Raw genomic sequence first — 21290 nt, 5'->3', positions numbered from 1 at the left:
GGGCTACAGAGTGGATTTCAGGCAAGCTTGTACTGCAAAGCAAGAAGACATCTCAAAAATAAATAAGTAAACAGTCTGGAAGACGTGCCCAGTGTTTGGAACTGCAATTTGTAAAGTTCATATACTGCCATGTATTTTTAATAGTTGGCCTAAATAATCCTTTCCAAACAACTAGAATCTTACCCTTCCAAGATGCACAGAGGCATACGTTTTACTTATTTTAATATATCGGGAAGACTGGACCTATGGAATAGAAAACTCAGGAATATACCCCTAATGCGATGTAAGGATTTCCAGGATCACATGCCTGTAATTCCTGCACCTGAGAGGCTGAGGCAGGCAGATTTGTAAATTGGAGGACAGCCTGAGCTACTTAGTGAGACCCTCTCAAAAATAAAGAACAAAGAGAGTCTAAGGAGCAGCTAAGTGTATTCCTTGTGTGTCAAAGAAGCTCGAATAGACTGTCTCAAGAATGAGCCTAAGGCCACCTAGCCTGCTACACTCCGATAACCATGTTAGTCTTGAAGGTTCCGCAGCATACACATGCACTTAAATGTCAGTGTGATTTAGACTTATGAACAACTAGCATTATTGTTCTTTTTACCCAGCGGAGAAATCAAAGGTTCCAGGAGGCTATTTTACACCAGCTCCCATAAGATTAGCATTCCCCTTTTTCCTCCTGTCCTGACCTGAGGACTGTGCAGAGCAGCAAGCCTGTGGCCTCATCACCATCTCTCATCTCCGCAGAGGGTCCACCTCCACTCCGGTGGCTTCAGAGGCAAGGTCTAAGAAGGTGCCTAGTGAAGACAAGTGGTTCCAGCCAGATCCATAGGCTCCAGGCAGCTTCCATAAGCCCCAAGGGCAGGCTCCAAAGCAGGACTGGGCAGACAGGGATGTTCCCCACAACTGTGCATCCTGAGAAGAGGGAGCTACCTCCGGCATCAGGATTCCAGTGCTGGTGCCAGGCCTCCTAAAGGGCTGCCTGGAAGGAATTAATGGCTGGCCAAGGAAGGAGGGGGTGAGTTTGCAGGTTCATTGAGCCAGTGGTGGAGTATTTCTACTACAAACACACTTTTACATGCTTCTCTACCCTCAGGCTGAGGGATAGCAGGAAGCTATTTTAGTAGCTTTTAACCCTAACGGCATTTCTAAAACTCAAATGAATACAGGAAGTTAATTTCTTCACCCAGCTGTTCCCCCTAATTCACGGTTAGATGTCAGGCCTGTGTCCGATAGAGTAGCATGAGGTCTCCAGGCCCCTCCTGGGATGCCTTGGTGCCCCTCTCCTTACATAAATCTGTTCTTCCTCTAAACCATGGCATACCTCAGATCCAAAGATGCAAAGATAGATAGGTAGCTGCATGTACCAACAGTCATTCTGGGCTGACTATAAATCTGATCTTTGCCTAGATGTAGCAAAAACAAAATATGTTGCTTCCTCCTCATGGGAGGAACTGGCATTTTTTTTTTTTAACAAGGAATGGGAGGGGGTATCTTCTGGCCTTTTTGAACTGGCCTCTTAGAGAGGAATATGAATAACATCCTGATTGGCCTCCATGGGATAGAAGTGAGGGGAAGCAGTTGGAGGCAGGGGCAGGCTCTGGCCTAAAAAAAAAAATCTCTTTACCCACAGACATCAAACTTGGCACCGTGAGGCGAATGGCCCCAGGAAATCATAACCAGGTTCACACTGTAGTTTGGGCATTTTTCACACTTACTCATGAAGTAAACTTTTTAAAAGGCTCTCAACAGGCCTGTGAATATTAGCTGGGGTTACTAAAGTCTCCCCTCTAAGCAAGAAGGCCTGAGAAGGAAAAGAAATGACAGGAGCCTTGGCTTGCCCTGTGTGTATGCAGACAGCCCAGGAGCCCTATCCGAAGCTTATATTGGAGCACAAGGCTGGAAGTTCCCTGGTTTGCCTAAAGAGAGTGTTAATTGAGGTCCCTGAAACCTGGGTTAAGACACAACACTGAGGGCAATCTGCAACGGGGAGCCAGAAGTTGAACCTGAGCATAGAGTGGGGAGGACGGGAAGGGAGACCCATTGAGAGCAGCCAATGGGACAGACCCAGGTCTGCTCTCAAGACAAACATACCTGTCTTGCTTCTGTCTCAGCCCATGCCCCACCCCTAACATAGGCCTTGTTTTTAAGAGTTCTGAGAACCAGACCAACCCTAAGAGACCAACAGCTGGTAATTACTTTATGGGAAAACCAGGCTATGGTGAGATATGCAGTGACTCTCCAGTTTTAGTGTGTGCTATGTGCCCTGGAAGTATTTTTATTTTTCTGAAGACAGGAACTCATATAGCCGAGGCTCACCTCAAAATCACCATGTAGCCAAGGATGACCTTGGACGTCCGGTCCTCCTGCCTCTACCTCCCAGATGCTAGGCTTAGAGGTCTGTGTCATCACACCCAGTTTATGTGATGCTGAGGATTCAACCCAGGGTAGGACTCTTTGCATACCAGGCAAACACTCTACTAGGTTACGTCCCCAGCCTCTGTCCCAGAGATCTTATGAGATGCAGGTTCATGTGCAGTAAACCTGGGTAGGATCTGAGGTGGTTCTTCCCTCTTTACCCCCAAGGGTGTTTGGTTGTTTGGTTGTTTGTTTGGTTGTTGGTTGGTTGTTGGTTGGTTTCGACCACAGATCTCACTTTGTAGCCTAGGCTGGCCTCAGACATACAGTCCTCCCCCATTTCTGCCTCCAAACTGCCAGAATTACAGATAATCACCTCCATGCCTGGCTTGAAACTTGTCTAACCAACCTCCAACCACCACAGATCCCTCTGCAGTGGATGGAGCACACGCCGAATAGCAAAGGTGGGCAGCACAAGACTGAGTTCTTCATCCTAGATCCCGCTCCACCCTTCAATTCCCTGAGCTTCCCCAGGCCTGAGGTGGGAACTGAAGACAGCTTCCTGGTTTCTCTCCCCAGGCCTGGGAAAGTGCTCGGTGAAGGGCACAGGCTTGAGGGTTGCCTTTGTTAACGGTTCTCAGCTTTTCCGTACACCCTCCTTGGCTTCCATGCCTCGCTAGCTGAGTCAGTGTGACCGGCCAGAAAGCTTTGACATGTCAGGACAGGAAATGACAGTTCCCAGGTACTAGCCGTTTCAAGCACGGAAGGGCCTGGAACACTGCTCGTGTGATAATTCAAGAAAGTCCCAGGCTGAGCCCCATGCCATACCCATATGTGACCAAGCCCAAGAGGTGAGGCTGTCAGCAAAGTCCCTGTAAGACAAGGGTCCAAGCAGGTACCTGTCAGTCATCAATCTACCCAGTGATCCAACTTCTGCCTACCTCAGGCGGCCACTGGGGGCCTCACAGGTGATTTCTGAACTGCCATGGTAGGTGAGAGACTGCCCAGGACCTTAGTATCCTAAGGTGCAAAATGGAGCTGTTAGCAGGGTCGGCCTGTGGAGGAAGCAGCAGTGATTCTGTAGTCCAGGTGAAGTTATTATGTCAGAGTGTGAGCTGTTGTGAGCAGCATTGGTTCCAGACGCCTCTTACCCACTCTGTCCCAACTTTCTGCCCCAGTCACCCCAGCCCCGGGGAACACCCATCTGTGCAAACAGAGCTGCCTGTGGTTATCTCTGCACAGGCCCTGGTACCACCCCTTTGCAGTCTCAGAAGCAAAGAGCTGCTCTAATATACTGCACTTGGCATGTGGATAGCAGACCAGGCCAGACCTTCTTCCTCCAAAACCCTTCACTGCCACTCAGAATCTGCTTCCCTTGCTGCTGTTCCTGTTGCTTGCTTGCTTGCTTATTTGTTTTGAAACAGAATCTTTGGCCAAGACTAGCCTCAAACTCTAAAATTCCCTGTGTAGCAAGGATGAGCTCAAACGCTTGATCCTCTTGCTCTGCATCCCAAGCCCTAGGGTCACAGGCATGGCCACTGAGCCCAGTCTATGCAGGGCGGGGGTCACTCTCAGGGCTTCTTGCAATCAAGGCATGCACTTTCCCAGCTAAACCTCAACCCTAACACCAGGTTTGCTTCACCTAAGAGTGAGAGCATCTATGGGTTCAGATGGCAGGCAGAAGGGGACAGCTGACCACACTACAGACAAAAGTAATACTGGTTTGTGAGGGTATGTGAAAGTCAGGCAGGAGGATTACTTGAGCCCAGGAGATCTAAGGCCAGCCTGATCAACAGACCAAAACCCAGGTTCAAAAGAAAATCGTTTGTTTTGTTGGCAGGGTCTCGCTGCATAGTCCTGACTAGCCTGAAACTCACTATGTAGACCATGCTGTCCTCAAACTCACAGAGATCTGTCTGCTGGGGTCACAGGCATGCGCCATAACATCTAGCTGAGAACACAATTTTTAAAGTCTGTTTTATAATTAGGTAACTATTAAGATTAGTGTAATTAAAGAATGGCTGGGCCTCAAACCAGTCAACTCTAGTACCTTCAGCAGCATCCAGGACCTGCCCCTTCCTGCAAGACAGGTTCCTCCCTTCCTTTTCACAAACACTGCTTGCTGCAAGCTTACAGGAGCAAGTGACCTTCCCTCCATTTCAGCAGCCAGTTTGCCCGCTGTCCCTCCCAGGCCTTTGAAAACCATTCAGGTCAGGCAGCAACCGGGCCTTGCAAAGCCAGGCCTGCAAACACCCTTGGCATACTGAGGAAATAAAGGCTTCTCACCTGAGGAAGTGAGAGTTCTCAGAAAAGAGAGCCAACAGTCAAGTACAGTCCTAAAGGACAAGCCACTGTGTCTGTGTATGTTGCCTTCACACCTGAAGTTGTCGTAAAAACCTTTTTCTTTTTAACATTTTATTTGGGAGTTGGGGGAGTGCCATGGAATGCTTATGTAGAGGTCAGAGACCAATTAATAGAAGTGGATTCTTTCCTTCTACCATGTGGGCATTGAACTCAGTTTATCAGGCTTGACAGCAAGCACCTTAACCTGCTGGGCCATCTTTCCCTGCCGATACTGATGGTTTTAAAACATCATCCTTGAGTTTGCAAGCAGAAGACTTCTCAGCTCCAGGTTTTACCTCAGAGTTCCCAGGTGAGCACTTCACATCAGCTTTGCTATAGGGAACAGAAATCATACTCCCATTGCCCAGCTGCAAGAACCACTTTCAAACTCTGGAGTAGTTTGAAAACTCTAGGGGTGTGGCTCAGTGGGAAATGCTTGCTGCCAGAAGAGGAAATCAAGCCCCTTGCTGGCACTGCAGCTGTATGTCACAGCTGTATTTTTAGTGGGTATGCTCCGGTTTCATCCAAACTGAATCCAATCAAAGGTCTTAGTGGGGAAAAGTACAGGGTTTGGCTCTGGGTGGACCTGGAGCCAGAATCCTGGCTATACCCTCACGCCATCACCTTCTGCCTCTCTCTGCCTCCATTCTTCAGTATGTAAAGGAAGTCATAGAGTCGGTCTCAGCTGTGGGCAGCCTCTGATTGAGAGACAGTCTACATAAAGCAGCTGCCTGTATCTGCCCCACAACAGGCTCAGCCAATGTCTATTCTCTTCATTTGATACCCCTCTGATCCCAGACCTTATTCTTTGTTATGAGAACTGTCCTAGGGAAACCAGCATGGATACTTACTGTCCTGGGAATACATAGTTCTGAGAAGTTTTTCTATCCAGGGAGTTGCTAGGTTCCTAAGTTGGCATAGCAGAGAGTTCAGCCTTGCTACATAGGAACCTGTGACATGGCACATGGTGGACACTGACCCGCGATCTCAGCAGCAGACCAGAGCATACAGGAGGAAATGGTGCCGTTGCAATCTAGCTACGGAGATCATTGCTTCCAACTCAGGAAACAGCCAGCAACTGCCTGGTCTGCAGAGCTCGCCTGTTCTCTGCAGCCCCGGACTGTGTGACTATAGAGCCATGGGAACTGCCTGTGTTGGGGCCTTACTGATGATTGGTCTCAGACCCACAGGCAGACAACAGGGGCTCTGGTAAGTGACCTAGTGATGTGTAAAGGGCCCGTGTCCCTGGCTGGTCATCGAAGGATGGTTCCTTAGTAGCTGTGCCTGAACAGACAGAGGATTGAGGTGGGGGGATGGACAGACTCCTTCCAGGGTTGTGCTGGTGCTTCCTGATCTGGCATATGAAGTTTGTTCAAAGGTAAAACAGTTTTCGCCATCCTTCAGTGCAAGTTGGTTCACATTCCTGACACACTTTAAAGAGAAATAATGTGTGTACACAGGGGTGAGTCAACGTTGCGTGCAGCCAGCCGTGGCCACTGGGAGAAGAGTCAGCCACGGAGCTGCGAGCTCACCTGCCTCCCACTGAGGCAAGCCCTGTGCAGGAACTACCAGGGAGCCAGCTGGGCAGGTCCAGGCTCCCTCCAGTGCTTAGCAGCCTCCTGACCCAGCCTGTATGCTTTTCTCAGGCCCATTCTCTCTTCAACCATTCTTCCCCTGATTATAAAAACTATAGGAAACACATGTAAGACGGTGGAAAGCAAATAGCAAAAGGATGTCCTAGAACCCAACCTGCCCAGAGGCAAACGTGCTTAACATTTGTCTTAAGTTTTTATTATCTGTTAATTCATATTGTTTTAATTACGTGTGTGTCCCACCCCCCCCTCCTCCGCACAAGCACACATTTTCATGTTCCAAGGTATTCTCAGAAGACCAGAACCCCTGAAAGTATAGTTACAGACAATTGCGAGCCACCATGTAGATACTGGAGCGTGGACATACGTCCTGTGGAAAAGCAGCCTGTGTTCCCAATCCCTGAGCCATTTCTAGCCTCAGTCCCGAGTTCTGTTTACTTACTTACTTACTTCTTTATTTAAAGCTGTCGGGTGTGCTGGTGCACACTTTTAATCCCAGCACTTGGGAGGCAGAGACGGTTGGTTGGTTCTCTGCCAGTTTAAGGCCAGTGAGTTCCAGGCAAGCCAGGGCTACATAGTGAGGCCTGCCTTTAAATATAACTAAAAGACTTGGGAATTTATGTTCCCACCCTCAGGTGTGGATGACCATTGGATGTGAGAGACATGGCCTTCATTGGAGCCACTTCACCTACCTTTTGAGCCCCAGGCAGATAGTCTTAGTGAAGTGGGGTAGACATACCCACCTCCCACGTCCAAGGCTCCTGCTGTGCACCTCACACCTCAGCAATCACCTTCAGTGCAGGGATTCCCAGGCCAGAGGCTGATATGGGTACCACCTGCCTCAAGACTGTTCCTCAAACTACTTGTCTTCTCACCTGAGGGGTGTGGGAGTGTATGTGTGTCTGCTCAGATATCTGTCTGTCCTCACTCTCCATCATGTTGAGGCTGAGCCAGACTACCTGGCCCATGAGTTGTCCTCCATTCTCCTAGCTCTGTCTCCCTTTTCTTCCCGTAGGAATTGCAAATGTGTGCAGCTTCTTACCCGGGCTCTGGGAGCCCAAACCAAGCTCAGAACCCCACAGTGTATTATTTGCATGGCAAATGTTCTTCCCACTGAGCCATCTCCCCAACACAAAGATGTTCTTTCTAAATAAGGTCACCTCTAGAGTCTGCAGCTGGACATGTGTTTGGGAAGGTAAATCTGCAGTAGGTAAAGCTACCAAGGTCGCTGCCACTGGGGAGATGATTTCCCCCAGGTCACAAAGTGAGAAAGTAACAAGAATTGGCATTGGAACCCAGGTCCTCTGCTTATCGTGTGCCTTTAATTTGTTAAGAACATGACTGCAGCCCCATTGTGCTTGGTTATGTTGTTATCTGCCTCGTAGGAAATGAGATTTGGTGGCTATTACCCTAAGATACCTTGGACATCCTCTCACCATTGCTCCCTTACTGTATTATTGACAATGACATTGAAGCCATTAGTGCAGATGGAATCCCTTAAGTGGGAGTCACTCCCTTATATTCATATGGTGACATTCACCCACCAGACCTGGGTGACTTGTCTAGAGTAACCAGAAAAGTTATGGAGGAATTCTGGTTGTAACATTTTGATTCACAATCTCTAGTCTAACTTTTAACATGTGCGTTGTCAATGATATTACAAATTATAAACATAGCTTGATTGTCCTGGTGACTATGCTGTGTTAATTCACCACGAAGTGCTTAGTGCATCCGTCACTGTTTAACAGTGCCTGGTAATTTCCCGTGTTCAATTCAGCAACCCCAAACCCAACCCCATAAACATGGCCACACGTGGCTCGCTGGTCCATGAGCCTCTGACCAGCAACCCGCCCCTTTCTCACAGCAGTTATAAGGACCTGTGCAAAGCAGGAGGATGTGCCACCAACATACCTGGCAGTCAGTGTTAGTGCTGGTGTTCCTTTATCATGCTGGTGCTTGGGGGGTTGTTTGTTTTGTTTTATTTTGTGTTTTTCTTTTCTTTTCTCTCAGTTCACTTCCAAAGCTGGAAGACTTTCTTTTCAAAATAACCTAATGGCCATAGCCCAAACCCCACAATCAAGTGGCTGTGCATGGGACTAGCATGGCGTACTGATTGTCATAAATCATTAAATAATCTGAGTAAAAATATGTGTATGTCATACATACATTCACAAGTCGTGGCAGATTGCTGGAGTCCAGGCCCCTTTTCTCTGTAGCACATCTGTCTGTGTGTGGATCATACAGGCATTTGTCACAGAGGTAGGTTCACCGTCTGGAAGTTTGTTGTTTGAATATCCTAACCCTACTTTCTGGTACAAGTCAAAATAGCACACACAAGCCACTCACTGGTGTTGCCCCCCCCCCCCTTTGGTCGGTCGGTCGGTTGGTTGGGTTTGGTTTGTTGTATGGCAGGATTTTGATATGTGGTGCAGAGAGGCCTGGAGTTCACAGTGACCACTGGCTTCAGCCTCTCAAGTATCAGGATTACAGGCACAAGCTCTGATATCTCTTGGAATTAGGAGATACAGTAAACACAAGCTATGGGAGGCTGCTGCTTGTGGAACCCAGTAAACTATTATATAGTCAACTTCTTTTTAATAAATAGAAGTATGCTCTCTAAAGTAGCAATGATATATAAACTAGTAACAGCTGCTCATTATCACTACCAAGTATACTGCACACAATTAACAGTTGTCCTTCCTTGAAGTATCTTCATTGTACATGGTACTGGGTTATAGAAGGATGTTGCAGTACATGCATATAATATACTTAGACGGGCTTTGTTCTGTAGCCTAGGCTGGCCAGGAAGTCATGGCAGTCCTCTTATTTCAGCCTCCTGAGTACTGGAGCTACAGGCATGAGCCCTGCTCAAATCATGCTCCTGGGTGACTGAAAGCATGGGGCCGGGGGTTGGGTGGGAGGTGGGGGGCTGTGCTTTTACTGACATCCCACAGACCTGTCCGTGATGCGTTACCCTGGGATAATGGCTGTGTGTCACTTGATGATGGGCTGTCCAATTCCATTAACTCGTGGAACACCATCTTCTATGTTGTGTGGCATGTGAATGGAGTTACTTTGGGAGCCAGCCTAGAGGATGGAGAGGAGAAGATGAAATCTTCACATCCTCTCACCCTACCTACCCTTCTATCAGGAGCCACGCTGGTATAGGTAACATACTGCTGACTTGTTAACGGTGTGCTTGGGGACACAGGACAGCTAGTAACCAGTCATATTAGTCACAGTCCTCTGGGGGATAGAGCCACTGGGGGTTCTATAGATGGATAGGCCACCCTGAGCTTATGAAACTCAAGAACCTGGAAAGAGTGGCTAGCACAGGCTGCCAAGCTGGGAGCTACAGACACTGGACCACCCCAGGCCTGGTGCTTTCTGAATCTCAGCATCAACTCCTAAGTGCACAGGGAGCAGGGGAGGAGACTGCTTTCCCTTCCTGCCCACTTATCATCTTACTCCTTCCTCTTTTTTCATCTTAGTTTTGTCTTCTGCCTGTCTTGGCCCCGGATGACTAGGTTCTGGCACTTAGTCCAGTGGCTCCCTACTCAAGTGACTGTCACCTTTCCCAGGTGAACATGATCACTCATTTCCCAGATCTGTTGGAGTGAGCATGACCAGTGAAGTCTGGACTCCTTGGACCCTAGAGGAATTCAAGCCCCCGAGGAACTTCTGAGCTATCCGGAAGGGCCAAGTGTGTAAACAGCATGGGGACATGGATGGGGATGATCGGTTGGCTCCCCAGATTAGCCTGAGTCCACACATGAGCTTCAAACCATCCCTAAACACCCTGAAATCACTTGCATAATTTTTATATGCAAACATACTTTTCCCCAGTGCTAGAGACCAAACCCCAGAGTCTCCTGTAGTTCACATGTATTAGCCAGGCATCCTGCCACTGAGCCACATCCCAGCCCTTACAGGTACATGTCTGTCTCCCCCTCATCTGTGTGTGGGAGAGGTGGGGGGTTGAATGTAGAGCTTCAAGTAAGCTGGGAAGGCATCCTACCCCTGAGCTGTACCCTCAGACCCAGTTACAAATTTTAATTGGTAAATGCATAGCTTTCACCAGCTCTACTCCGAAAGATAAAGTCACCTTCTGCACTGTCAGACTCTGGGGCTCTGTGCTTACTGCCCCTTGGGTCATTGCCCAGGGTCTCCCCGAGCAGGTCAGACTCGAACCCAACCTTAGAAAATGAGATTTCGAGAATTATAGCAGAGAAGGCAACCCGAGAGGGAACATTTCCCAAATGAAGACCAATTAAAGCCAGTTAACCTTTGTCTCTCTGGCTCAGATATTAGTAGCTGCTGCTTCCCAGAGTCCTGTGAACTCAGCTCCTTTCCCCCTTACACTATTTCCCCATTCCTCAGAACAAGGCTTGACTCATATCAGAGTGGACACTAATCAATGTTTGATGAATGTGAGTCAGATGGAACAGCGGGCATGAGAGAGTCTGTAAACAGCTTCAGCACCAGGCTATGAACCAACACTGTTGCTAAGCAGTGTACTCTGAATTTTCCAAATAGCCTGCTCTAGGTGAGCATTTCCTGGCTCCCTGAAACAGTCCTGTCTCCATAATGGGACACAAACATCCCCTGTCCAAAGGAGTGTCTTGGGCTAATCAAACGACAATGCTGACAAGATGGGCAGTTTCCTAAGCGCCAGAAGTGACCTCATCCTCCAAGGGCTTAGCCTCTTCACCCAGCACCTGCTGATCCCTACATGCCTGCAACCCTGCTCACATTCCACTGTGGGAGGCTCATCAGACTAGGGCTGCCCCAAGAAAGGGTCTCAGAGCCTCCTTAGGGCCTCCTCCTAGCAGGATGAGGGAGGCTGTTTCTTCTCTGCAGCATCTCAGGACAATGGAAAGCGCTGAGAGCTCCATCACTGAGCACTCTTGGGTTCCCCCACACCCTGCCCTCGGCTCCTTAGCTATGCCTGTGTTAAGAGACTAGATCTATTGGTTTGTGTTCTCCTGAGTGCCATCAGGTAGACAGGGTGACTCATCGCTGTGACTACAATATTGTAAGGAACGTGGACTGGTCTCAGGGTGTGCAGGCTTTTGAAAGGCATCCGTTGAAGGTGACATGTATTTTCAACACACATTAGGGAAGATGGAGTTGATTTTTACATATAACTTTTCCACAGCAGATGCCACTAAAAGAAGCGCTATGGGAGCTAATGGGACAAGCTCCACACTAAGAATTAAGAGATGTGTTCCAGATCTGTCATTTACAGACTCCAAATGTGTCACTTAAGCTTCCCATGCTTCAACTCCCCTATAAATTAAGGCAATACCTGTACCACACCCGGGGTCATTGTGATGGTCAGAATGTATGGCGCTGCCTCCAGTGGTGAAAGGTGTACTTACTTGGCACTGTTACCATCAAGACAGGTACTGTTGTCATTGCTTGCAGTGCTGGGAATCAAACCCAGGGCCTCCCACATGCTATGCCAAGACCCTGCCACTGAGCCATACCCCATGGTATTAACATGCCTGCAGACACACCCATTCTGTGTGGCACCCTCATGTGCCAGGTGCTTTCTTTTAACGAGTACAATCCCTGCCACAGCTCTGAGGCTCGGGTCCTTTTGTGCTCTGCAGGGTGAGGATTCCGAGGCTCTTAAGTTAGGCAGCTAGTACAGCTGAATGAGTGTTCTAGCCAAGGTCAGTTTCCAGCCCCACAACCTCATCCCATAGGAGGCTGAGGTTGCTAGTGCAAGACCAGCCTGGGCTACCAAGTAAGAGCCGGTCTCAAAGACACCAAAAGAGTACACTCTGCTGTGGCTTTTACCCTCTGTGGACTGGGCCCTCTCTCCCAACCCTTCTCGCTATAACTTTTTTTCTGATTTTTTTTTTCTTTTCCCCTTCTTAACTTCAGTCCTCTTGTCCCTACTTCTAGCTCCCTTCCCTGACCTGCAAACACAGCATGTGTGGACACCCTTCTAGAGGCAGGCACCCTGCGCTTGTGACAGGAGAGTGGGTCACTCCTTGCCTAGGCTTCCAAGCTCTGAAAGGAAGCTAGGTAAACAGAGAAAGAATGGCCACCTTTTCTTCTGATGTTACTAAGTGTAGATGCCCCAGGTTGACTCTTTGGATCTTCTCACTAGAGCATAGAAGAGCTCAGCTTCCTCAGGAGAGCCTTGTTGAGTGTGTTTCTTGAGACAGGAGTAGAGAGTACCTCTCCTGTCAGTCCCAAAGAGTCATGGCTGCCACCTCAGACATGGATGAAGCAGCTAGTGGAGTAGGACTACATCTGCAAGCTTAATCCCTGCCTTAGCCAGGTGTCCTTGAGGACACACTCCTGGGAGCAGTTGCTAACACTGGAGTGTCAGCTGGGGCCCTGGCTCCTGCTAGTGCATAGCTATAGTTCAGCTTAGGCTCTTTGAGGATCCAGTGACACTCATTCCCCACCCCCCAAGTCCAGTGCGTGGTTCCTCAGCCCCCCATTCTAACCCTGCCCAGTGGAGGGCAGCTCTGCATGTTAAGGGCCCACCTGATAAGCTGAGCACAAGTACCACGCCCTCGCGTCAGGCTCCTTCCTGAGGAGGTTTATCGGTAGATGCTGTCCACTCGCCCTGTGCCAGGAATCTACCTCACAATTAGGTGAGAAATAAATCAAAGCCAAAGTTGCCTGATGAAATTCAGGAGCCAGCAGTGACCCTTGCCACACATATAAATCCCAGCAGGCTGGCCAAGGGCCTTTGTCTGGTCAAAGAGTTCAGGATTATCAGGCCCACTTTGCTGATGTATGGAGGCACCGGCTGTCGGAGTGTTTACTAACGGTTATCACCTCCATGCTTTGGCCGTTATCACAGGCAGGGCCGCCCGCCGGGGCCGAGGCTCGCACCCTCTCTATTACCACCTGTCAGTGGCCGCGAGTGTGCGCTGACACTGCCCAGTCCTGCCCGGCAAGGAAAGATAGTTTCTGACGGCTGATCAAAGAGAAGAAACAAGACCTGATAAAGAGTGTGCGTTTCGTGTACTTTTAACTTTGGGGAAACATCGGCATTTGCATTTTTTTCTGGTCTTCCTGGTGCTGGCAGGAACCAAGCTCAATAAATGTAGTGGATTCAGTTACCTAATCGCTGGGGAAATGGTATGTGCTTAAAGCAGCAGACCATGACCATAATCTCTTTCCAAGAGAGACTGGATGAAATAAGATTTCCCAGTGAACTTGCCGTAGAATAAAGTCAAATCACTTCAGTTCAGTCTTTGAAGTGACCTTGCACGTAACATCTAATCTTGGCATCCAGCGGAACACCGTGTACTTTCTGGAACTTGGGAACCAGGTTTGGATTAAGGAAGGATCCTTGTTGAAGATGCTATCACCCAGCTGTATCGCTCACATCCCTGAAACGGTATCCCGGATATGCCTATGTCCCTGACGGCTAGGAGCCAAGCTGCAGTGAAGCAGAACGAGTTCCAGACCTAGGCATCAGCACATCTGCGTCCTGGCACCAGGTCTGTCATGGCCTGCTGTTCATGCTAAGCCCTTGACCTCTCTAAGCCTCACCTTAAATGAGGCTGGGGATAGGTTATAAAGGACAGTGGCTTAGGAAGATTTCTGCTTTTAAGTTAGTCTGTGCAAACATCCCCTTCATTATTGATCTTGATAGTGGTGGGGTGGGTGTGTGTGTGTGTGTGTGTGTGTGTGTACACACTTACATGTATTTCACAGGACAGTCGTCACCTTCCACTTTGCTTGATATAGAGTGTCTTTGTTGCTCACTGTGTTAGCCAGCCCACAAGTTTCTAGGAACTCTCCTGTCTCTGCCTCTTGTCTCACCATAGGAGTCCTGAGATTAAAGGTGCTTGCTCTACTGCACCCAGCTCTATCCAAGTTCTGGAGATCCAAACCTGGGTACTTACACTTGAGTTCAAGGGTTCTAGCCACTGAGCCATCCTCCCAGGCCTTCTTTTATTTTAGACAATGTCTAAAGTGTCATAGAGTATCAGAGTCTGGCCTAAACCTCACTGTAGAGCTGAAGATGACCTTGGACTTCTGATCCTCTGGCCTCAGCCTCCCAGGTGCTGGTGTGCCACCAGGTCTCCATATCTGAATTTGGTGGGGGAAACTGTATGACCTCATGCATGCTAGGAGAGCATTCCTTGAGCTGAGCTACATCTCTCGCCTGTAACCTGTAACCATTCAAGGTTGTAAATGGAGAGCGATCATGTCAGAGAAAAGCGGGGTTGTTTGGGTTGAACCGGGGAGGGTTCCTTTCCTCTGCCTTAGCTTTCAGTCTCTGACTCCCATAATTCCTCAGACTGTGCAGCAGTCGGCCCTACGTGTGTACTTCGATCTGCTGTCACAGGCTGTTGGACTTCACATACGCATTCCTGTGATATAGCAGTCAGCCCTACATGTGTACTCTCTGATGTAGCAGTCAGCCCTACGCGTGTACTCTCAGATCCAGCGGCACAGGCTGCTGGACTCCACATACACATTCCTGTGCCTGGGGAACACACACACCCCTCATTCTTCTGGTGGAAAGACTTAGTGGCCCTGGACACGACAGGCCACAAGGGTGGGTAGACAGAGAACAGCCTGCCCTCTGAAGGTACAGACTCAACATCACCTGTCCTGCCTGTATCACAGGTACCTTTGACCGGAGCGTGACCCTGCTGGAGGTGTGCGGGAGCTGGCCCGAGGGCTTCGGGCTGCGGCATATGTCCTCCATGGAGCACACAGAGGAGGGCCTCCGGGAACGGCTTGCAGATGCCATGGCCGAGTCACCAAGCCGAGACGTTGTGGGATCTGGAACAGGTAAAGGCGTCAACAGACTTGTAGCCTGACTTGGTTGTGACTGGAACCCATTGGCATTGAGCTGGAGGGGAGAGGACATCTGTTGGTTTTTAACCATGTTTCCATGGCTAGGCAGCCTGAGTGCTGCCCATTATAGAAACCTCTGCTACTGGGAAATCCCAGCAGAACCGCCTCTCCTACCTAGAGCAGCATACAAAGATACCTGGGGAAATACAAAGCATGGCGTGCATGGTCCCTAACACCACAAGACAGACAGACAGACAGACAGACAGACAGACAGACAATTGTACTTATTAGTCATTCCCAAAACCATCTCCAAGGGAAAAAAAGACCTAAGAAGTAGCATAGCTTTCCTTCATGCTCCAGTCTCTACAGACCAGGACCTGCCAGCAAGCAGGCAGAGCAAGCTCAAGTGCACACCCACACCCACACCCACACCCACACACAGCTTTTTTTTTCATATCCCTTTAACCCAGGACTAGTACCTGAGAGTCCAGCAAGTCCAAAGTGGCTTCCTGCATCCATATGCTAATTATAAGACATCCTTTGACTAGAAATGAGCTCTACCCCACGTAAGTGCGCACGCACACACACGCACACACACACCGAAGTCATCCATCACTATTCAACTATATACAGGATTCTTCTGTGTCCTTCCTCTCTCTCTCTCTCTCTCTCTCTCTCTCTCTCTCTCTCTCTCATTACTAATGCTCCATCCCTACATTCACACCCACCTAACAGGCCCTGTCCAGTTTGCTGGAGTGGATGGGTTAAATATACTCTGGTTCCCTGATTTCAGGCCTTCTCTCTCTCCCCTGAGTCCTCTAAGAGCATCATCTCCACTGTGACCTGTCCCATCCTGGCCCCACTCTACTATAGAAGAGGGTCCTAGTAAAGAGAAACTTAGAATCCCTGGGTGGCTGGGTGTGACATGCCTGACATTGTTAATCTGTCCTGCTGTTTCTGTGGGTTCTGGGGTTCAACAGTGAGCCTACACACACACACAGACACGTACACACACACAGACACGTACACACACACACATGTACACACACAGACACACACCTCTGGTCTAGTTCTTCTGTTCCTTTACTAGGAGGACAGAGTGTAGCATCTGTATAGCTTAGTGGCTCCTGCCTAGATAGCCATTGGCTCCTGCAGAGTGCAGTGGATGCCCCCACTAGGGGTTAAGCTAGAGATAGGGAGTACTTACTAGGTCCTGGATGACAGCTATCTCAGAGGCCTAGTGTACCCTAAACCCCATCTTCCCTGCAGGAAAAGGAGATGTGGACCTCCAAAGCTACAGCAAACTGTACCCCCTCCATCAGACACATTCATGCATAGACCACCTGCATCCTCACACCCCAAATGCTTATCAGATTTATCCCAAGGCCTCTGTCCTCCCTCTAATCCCAGAGATAGCAGCTCATCCCCTTCCCAGATATCACCCTGGGAGCTAACCCAGTAACAGTATTGTTATGTCAGCACTTCTGGTCAGCCATGGTTCCCAAGAACTAGAGTCTCTGTCCCACAGCTCCCCCACCACCAGGAGCCTCCCTCTTCTAGGGGCTGGGAGCTCCTGGGATGACCCCGACTGCCACCACCTTCTTCAAAGTCTCATGGACACCTCAGCAGCATCTGTGGGCAGTTTAGCAGGTAAATTTAGTCACAGGCGCTTCTGCTTCTCAGAGAGTAACCTGATTCATCTGTCAGATAGCTGAGGGACAGGAGTTTGTGATCTTAATAACTAGGATGTGAAATTTAAAAGAATTTAAAGAAAAAAGGCAGAGGGCAGGTTAAAAAAAATAGATTTCCCGCCCCTGCCCCCTTATTTATTCCAGCTAGCTTCCCATTGTTTTCCTCACATAGTTACCAAAAGGGATTCTGTTGGTTTTCCTTGGCCATATTAGATGAATTTTTGGTTGGTTGGTTGGTTTGGTTTGGTTTTAACTTGCCTCCATTTTTTAGGTCAGTAAGCAAATCAGATAAAAACTATCTCATTGCTTCTCTGTGGCTGCCATGCACCGCCCCCCCTTCTTTGCTGATGTGTCCACCTGGTACAACAAAGGCAAGACAGTGCAGTGCCTGTAGATGAGAATTTCCAGCGAGTCCCTGGGCCCACCACTCCTCTGGTCTTCTTCCACCCCAGCTCTGCTTCTCTTGGTGACTCACCAGCACACAGATAGGGCAGTCCTGGGTGCGTGCCTCTGTTGGGTAGTCTGGCACTAGATAAGTTGGGCCTCCTGTGCCTTCCCAGGCACCTTCGTGTTGATTTATGTCATGTGACTAAATTTACCCCTTATCTGCTTGTGACTGAGGCCATCTCAGAGCTTGCTCTCCAGACCTCTCACACAGTGGCCCTCCTGTCGTGTTAACACTGTCAAGGCTGGGTTGGCCTGCACTGGGTATACAAACTGCCTAACACCCAGCTCTCCAAAGGGATGCAAAGAGCAACCCTCCCCCAAACAGACAGCACCCTGACTTGTAGATATCAGCAGTGTGAAAACTCCTATTATCGTTGTTTATTAAAAGCTATCAGCATGTCAGACAGGTCACTGGGTGCCTGAAAGCGTAACAGTCAACAGTCGCTGGCTCCAGGATCTCCCGAAGAGCCATAGGACAAATGAGCTCTCACAAAGGAAAGGAAAGACCTCCTGTCCAATGCCAGGAGGTGGAGAGCTGTTGATCAAGGAAGCAAAACTTTGGTTAAATAGGACAAGTGCATTGAGGGCTGTTGCACCATGTGTTAGCCATTGAGAATAATAACGTGCCATGTTCTTAAAATGGCGAGTCAAATATGTTAAATGTCCTCACCACCAAAAGCCAAGGTAAGTATGTAAGGTAATGCGTGTTAATTAGCTCTGTTTAGTCATTCCACAATGTCTGTGTGTTACAAACATCATGCTGTACATAATGGGAATGTACTTGTTTTATTCAAATCATTTTCTAAAGTGCTCTGCAGAAGGCAGTACCATACTTGCCCAGGAGCTGATGAAGTTTGCAAAGTTGGTCAAGGGTGTAGCCTGTACAAATCCTTCGGTTTGATCCTCAGAGCCAAAGAGGGAAGAGGAGAAAGGCAGAATCCAGCCCTGGTCTATCAGCATCAACACTTGTCTTTTTTTCTTCCAGTGCTGGGGGTTGAACCCAGAGCCTCACACACACTAGGCAAGCACTTTACCACTAAGCTGTAACTCCAGCCCAGCATCTGCATCTTAACATGCATATATTAACGTTTGAGAAGATCTGTTTAAAATGTGGTGAACATGAACTGCAGATGTCAGCTCAGCCCTCTGTGGTGGCTGCTGGCCAGTTGATCTGACTAGCTTCCACATGTGATTTGCAAGTCCATCTGTGATGTAATTGGCCAAATGGCTTTCTTGCTGATCGATCGCCCAGCGCCCATCTTACCCACCTCTGCATCATCCTTTCTATAATGTGCCAGCTTGAGGGCCATCTAGCCCTGCTCTTGTTCGCTTAGGCCTGCACAGTGGTTCCCTGCCACTGAGCTGAGCTGAGCAGTTCATAGTGTCCCCTCTTCCATTCTCAGTTGGCACCTGTCTGCTGCAGACACCAGTACCTGGAAAAGAATCGTGCTTATCACAGATACAGCACCTGTCTGCCCACTGTTTCCTGAGGTCTACATCTACCTAGTGCCAGTTGCTTACTAAGGAGGGTCTACACCCACCTGTATGCCAACTGACTGATGAGGTCTGCCTCCACCTAGATACTGTTTACTGACTGAGGTCTGCCTCCACCTGAATGCTGTTTACTGAGGTCTGCACCCAGCTAGGTGTCAGTTGCTTACTAATGGGCATCTATGCCCACCTAGGTTCCTGAAGCTCTACACAGCCCCTCCTTGTTCATGGGGTTTCTGGCCTTTCCCTTCTTGCAGACAGCCCCAGCAGCTCCCTGATCCTGTCACTGCTGTTTGTTTAGTCCAATACTCAGTCTCCACCTTAACATCAGCCGCTTTCCTTCTGCAGTGACACTGTTTCAGCCCGCCCACCACCACCCAGCTGCCCCACTCTCTTCAAGTCACACTGTCAGAGAATGGTTATCATTTGAGAATTTTGTCAACTTCCTACCACCCAGATCCTAACTATCCCTCTTGCCAAAGAGGAGCATTCTCTGACCCCAGCCCAGCACTGCTCCCCCTGGAGTCATCACTGGACATCTGGGGTGCCTGTATCTGGGCCTGTGAGCCCCCACCCTTCCAGGGCTGGCTCCATCTTTCTCCAGCTCCTAGCTCTTCTGCTGCCTCTGACTGTCCTTTATCACTTCCCATCTTTCAGAATGCTTCTAAAGGCCCTTTCCTTCTCCTTCAGCACGTGACAATCTCTGCTTCTTTGGCTTCCAAGCCAGCCTCTCACCTGATATCCAGAACAGTCTATCCAGTCACTTGCTGGTAAATCCACACTTCTGAGAGCTAACCCACAGCCTTAGCTGTTCCTTCTCTACTCCATGTATACAAAGCCATCCTGACTAGGCGACTCTCTCTCCAGACCTATCCCCACTGCCTCTGAGCTAGTCAGGCTGGGACCCTGAACACATGTAAGGCTCTCTGCATATCCTTTTCCTCCTGTCTGGAATGTTGTCTCCCTGAGCCCTCTTCCCTCTCAACTGTCTCCCCCAAAATTACTGAACTAATTGCTGCTTAGCAGACATTCCATTTGATACTGCCTTTACTTCAAAAACATAGCACTCTTTTTTGGGGGGGAATTGGGGGGTGAGGGTTTGAGACAGAGTTCCTCTGTATAGCCCTGGCTGTCCTGGAATACACTTTGTAGACCAGGCTGGCCTCGAACTCAGAAATCCACCTGTCTCTGCCTCCCAAGTGCTGGGATTAAAGGTGTGCGCCACCACACCCAGCAGCACTCTTTAAATAAACAAAATATGGACTTATCACAATTGTTTTCTGGCTAGGTAAATATATAATTTACTACTCCCTATTAAAGGGAGAATTTATTTTTTTTTTAAAGATTTATTTATTTATTACATGTAAGTACACTGTAGCTGTCTTCAGACACTCCAGAAGAGGGCGCCAGATCTCGCTACGGATGGTTGTGAGCCACCATGTGGTTGCTGGGATTAGAACTCTGGACCTTCGGAAGAGCAGTCGGGTGCTCTTACCCACTGAGCCATCTCACCAGCCCCCTAAAGGGAGAATTTAAATAAACGCCTGGATATATGTAGAGTCCATTTTAAACTTAAGCTCTTCTGATCACTAATTCAAACCCTCATTCTTTCTTGTCTTCTCCAACACCTAACATCAGAAGCCCAAGCCACTTACACAGACCACAGTTTAAGTATTGTAGATCCACAAGCAGCTCTCGAGGCCAAGAAGGGCTGTCTTTGCCTGTGACATTCTAGTCTCCTTTCCAGTCCCTACTAAATTATCAGTCAAGGAGAGGCGCCGTCTTATTCCATCCACCATCGCCTTAACTCTATCCAGAAATGCTGAAGCTCCACCTGACACTTTCTGCTGTAAATACGGATCACACCCTGACCCAGTTTGCCAAACACTCAGGCTTTCACAGTACAGTGCCCCAGATGTGCACGCTAGGCACACTGCTTTGATTTCATGATACTTCACTGAATTAAGATTTGCTACTTGAAAACCAAGGCTGTAGTTGATTCTGCTAGATCCTCCAAGTTCCCTATCTGTATATCAGTGACCCGGCATCCAAGCCTGAAAAACTATTTTCAGTTAACTTTTATTTATTGAAAGGACTGTTCTCACCCCCCTCCCCCTTCTTAATATGAGAAGCATATTTTGAGTATCACATAAGTTTTCGATGGTTACAGGAAGTTTCAGTCAGTTCATTAACAACTGTCTGTGATTTCCCATGCTTTGCAAACGATGATTTTAATAAGCTCGGTGTGCACGTGGAGAGCACATGCTTCACTGCTGACCTTCACTCTGGGCTGTGCAAGGTAAGTCTCAGAGAGAGCGCAGTGGTTCAGAGGACTGGATACCCCTTCCGAGAACCCATGTTCAGATCCCAGCACTCATACATAGCTCGCATATCTGTGTCTGTGACTCCAGTCCCAGAAGATCTGATACCCTCTTTTTTCTGCACATGACACACACTCACACACACACACACACACAATGCACAGTTAGGTACACATGCAGGCAAAACACCCATACTGGGTTTTTTAATTAGTAAATAAAAATGAATGGGAGCTTTTGTGAAGAGATGGTTAAGTGTCTAT

General features: G+C 48.7%; 1 protein-coding gene across 8 annotated transcripts in view; it reads left to right on the top strand.

Annotated features, from left to right (window-relative positions):
- Bcas3 (BCAS3 microtubule associated cell migration factor) overlaps positions 1 to 21290 on the top strand; it is a 481599-nt gene that overhangs the window by 442250 nt on the left and 18059 nt on the right. For all 8 annotated transcript variants that reach the window (XM_021178140.3, XM_021178141.3, XM_021178147.3 and 5 more), the window contains one exon: positions 14907 to 15074. In XM_021178140.3, coding sequence (XP_021033799.1) covers positions 14907 to 15074 — 168 coding nt within the window. The remainder of the gene's footprint in view (positions 1 to 14906; positions 15075 to 21290) is intronic.

This window comes from Mus caroli, unplaced genomic scaffold (assembly GCF_978045245.1).
Source record: "Mus caroli unplaced genomic scaffold, Mus_caroli_1 scaffold_13, whole genome shotgun sequence".
Lineage (NCBI taxonomy): Eukaryota > Metazoa > Chordata > Mammalia > Rodentia > Muridae > Mus > Mus caroli.
Note: the sequence above shows the minus strand (reverse complement) of the source record. Positions and strands in the feature narration are given on the sequence as shown.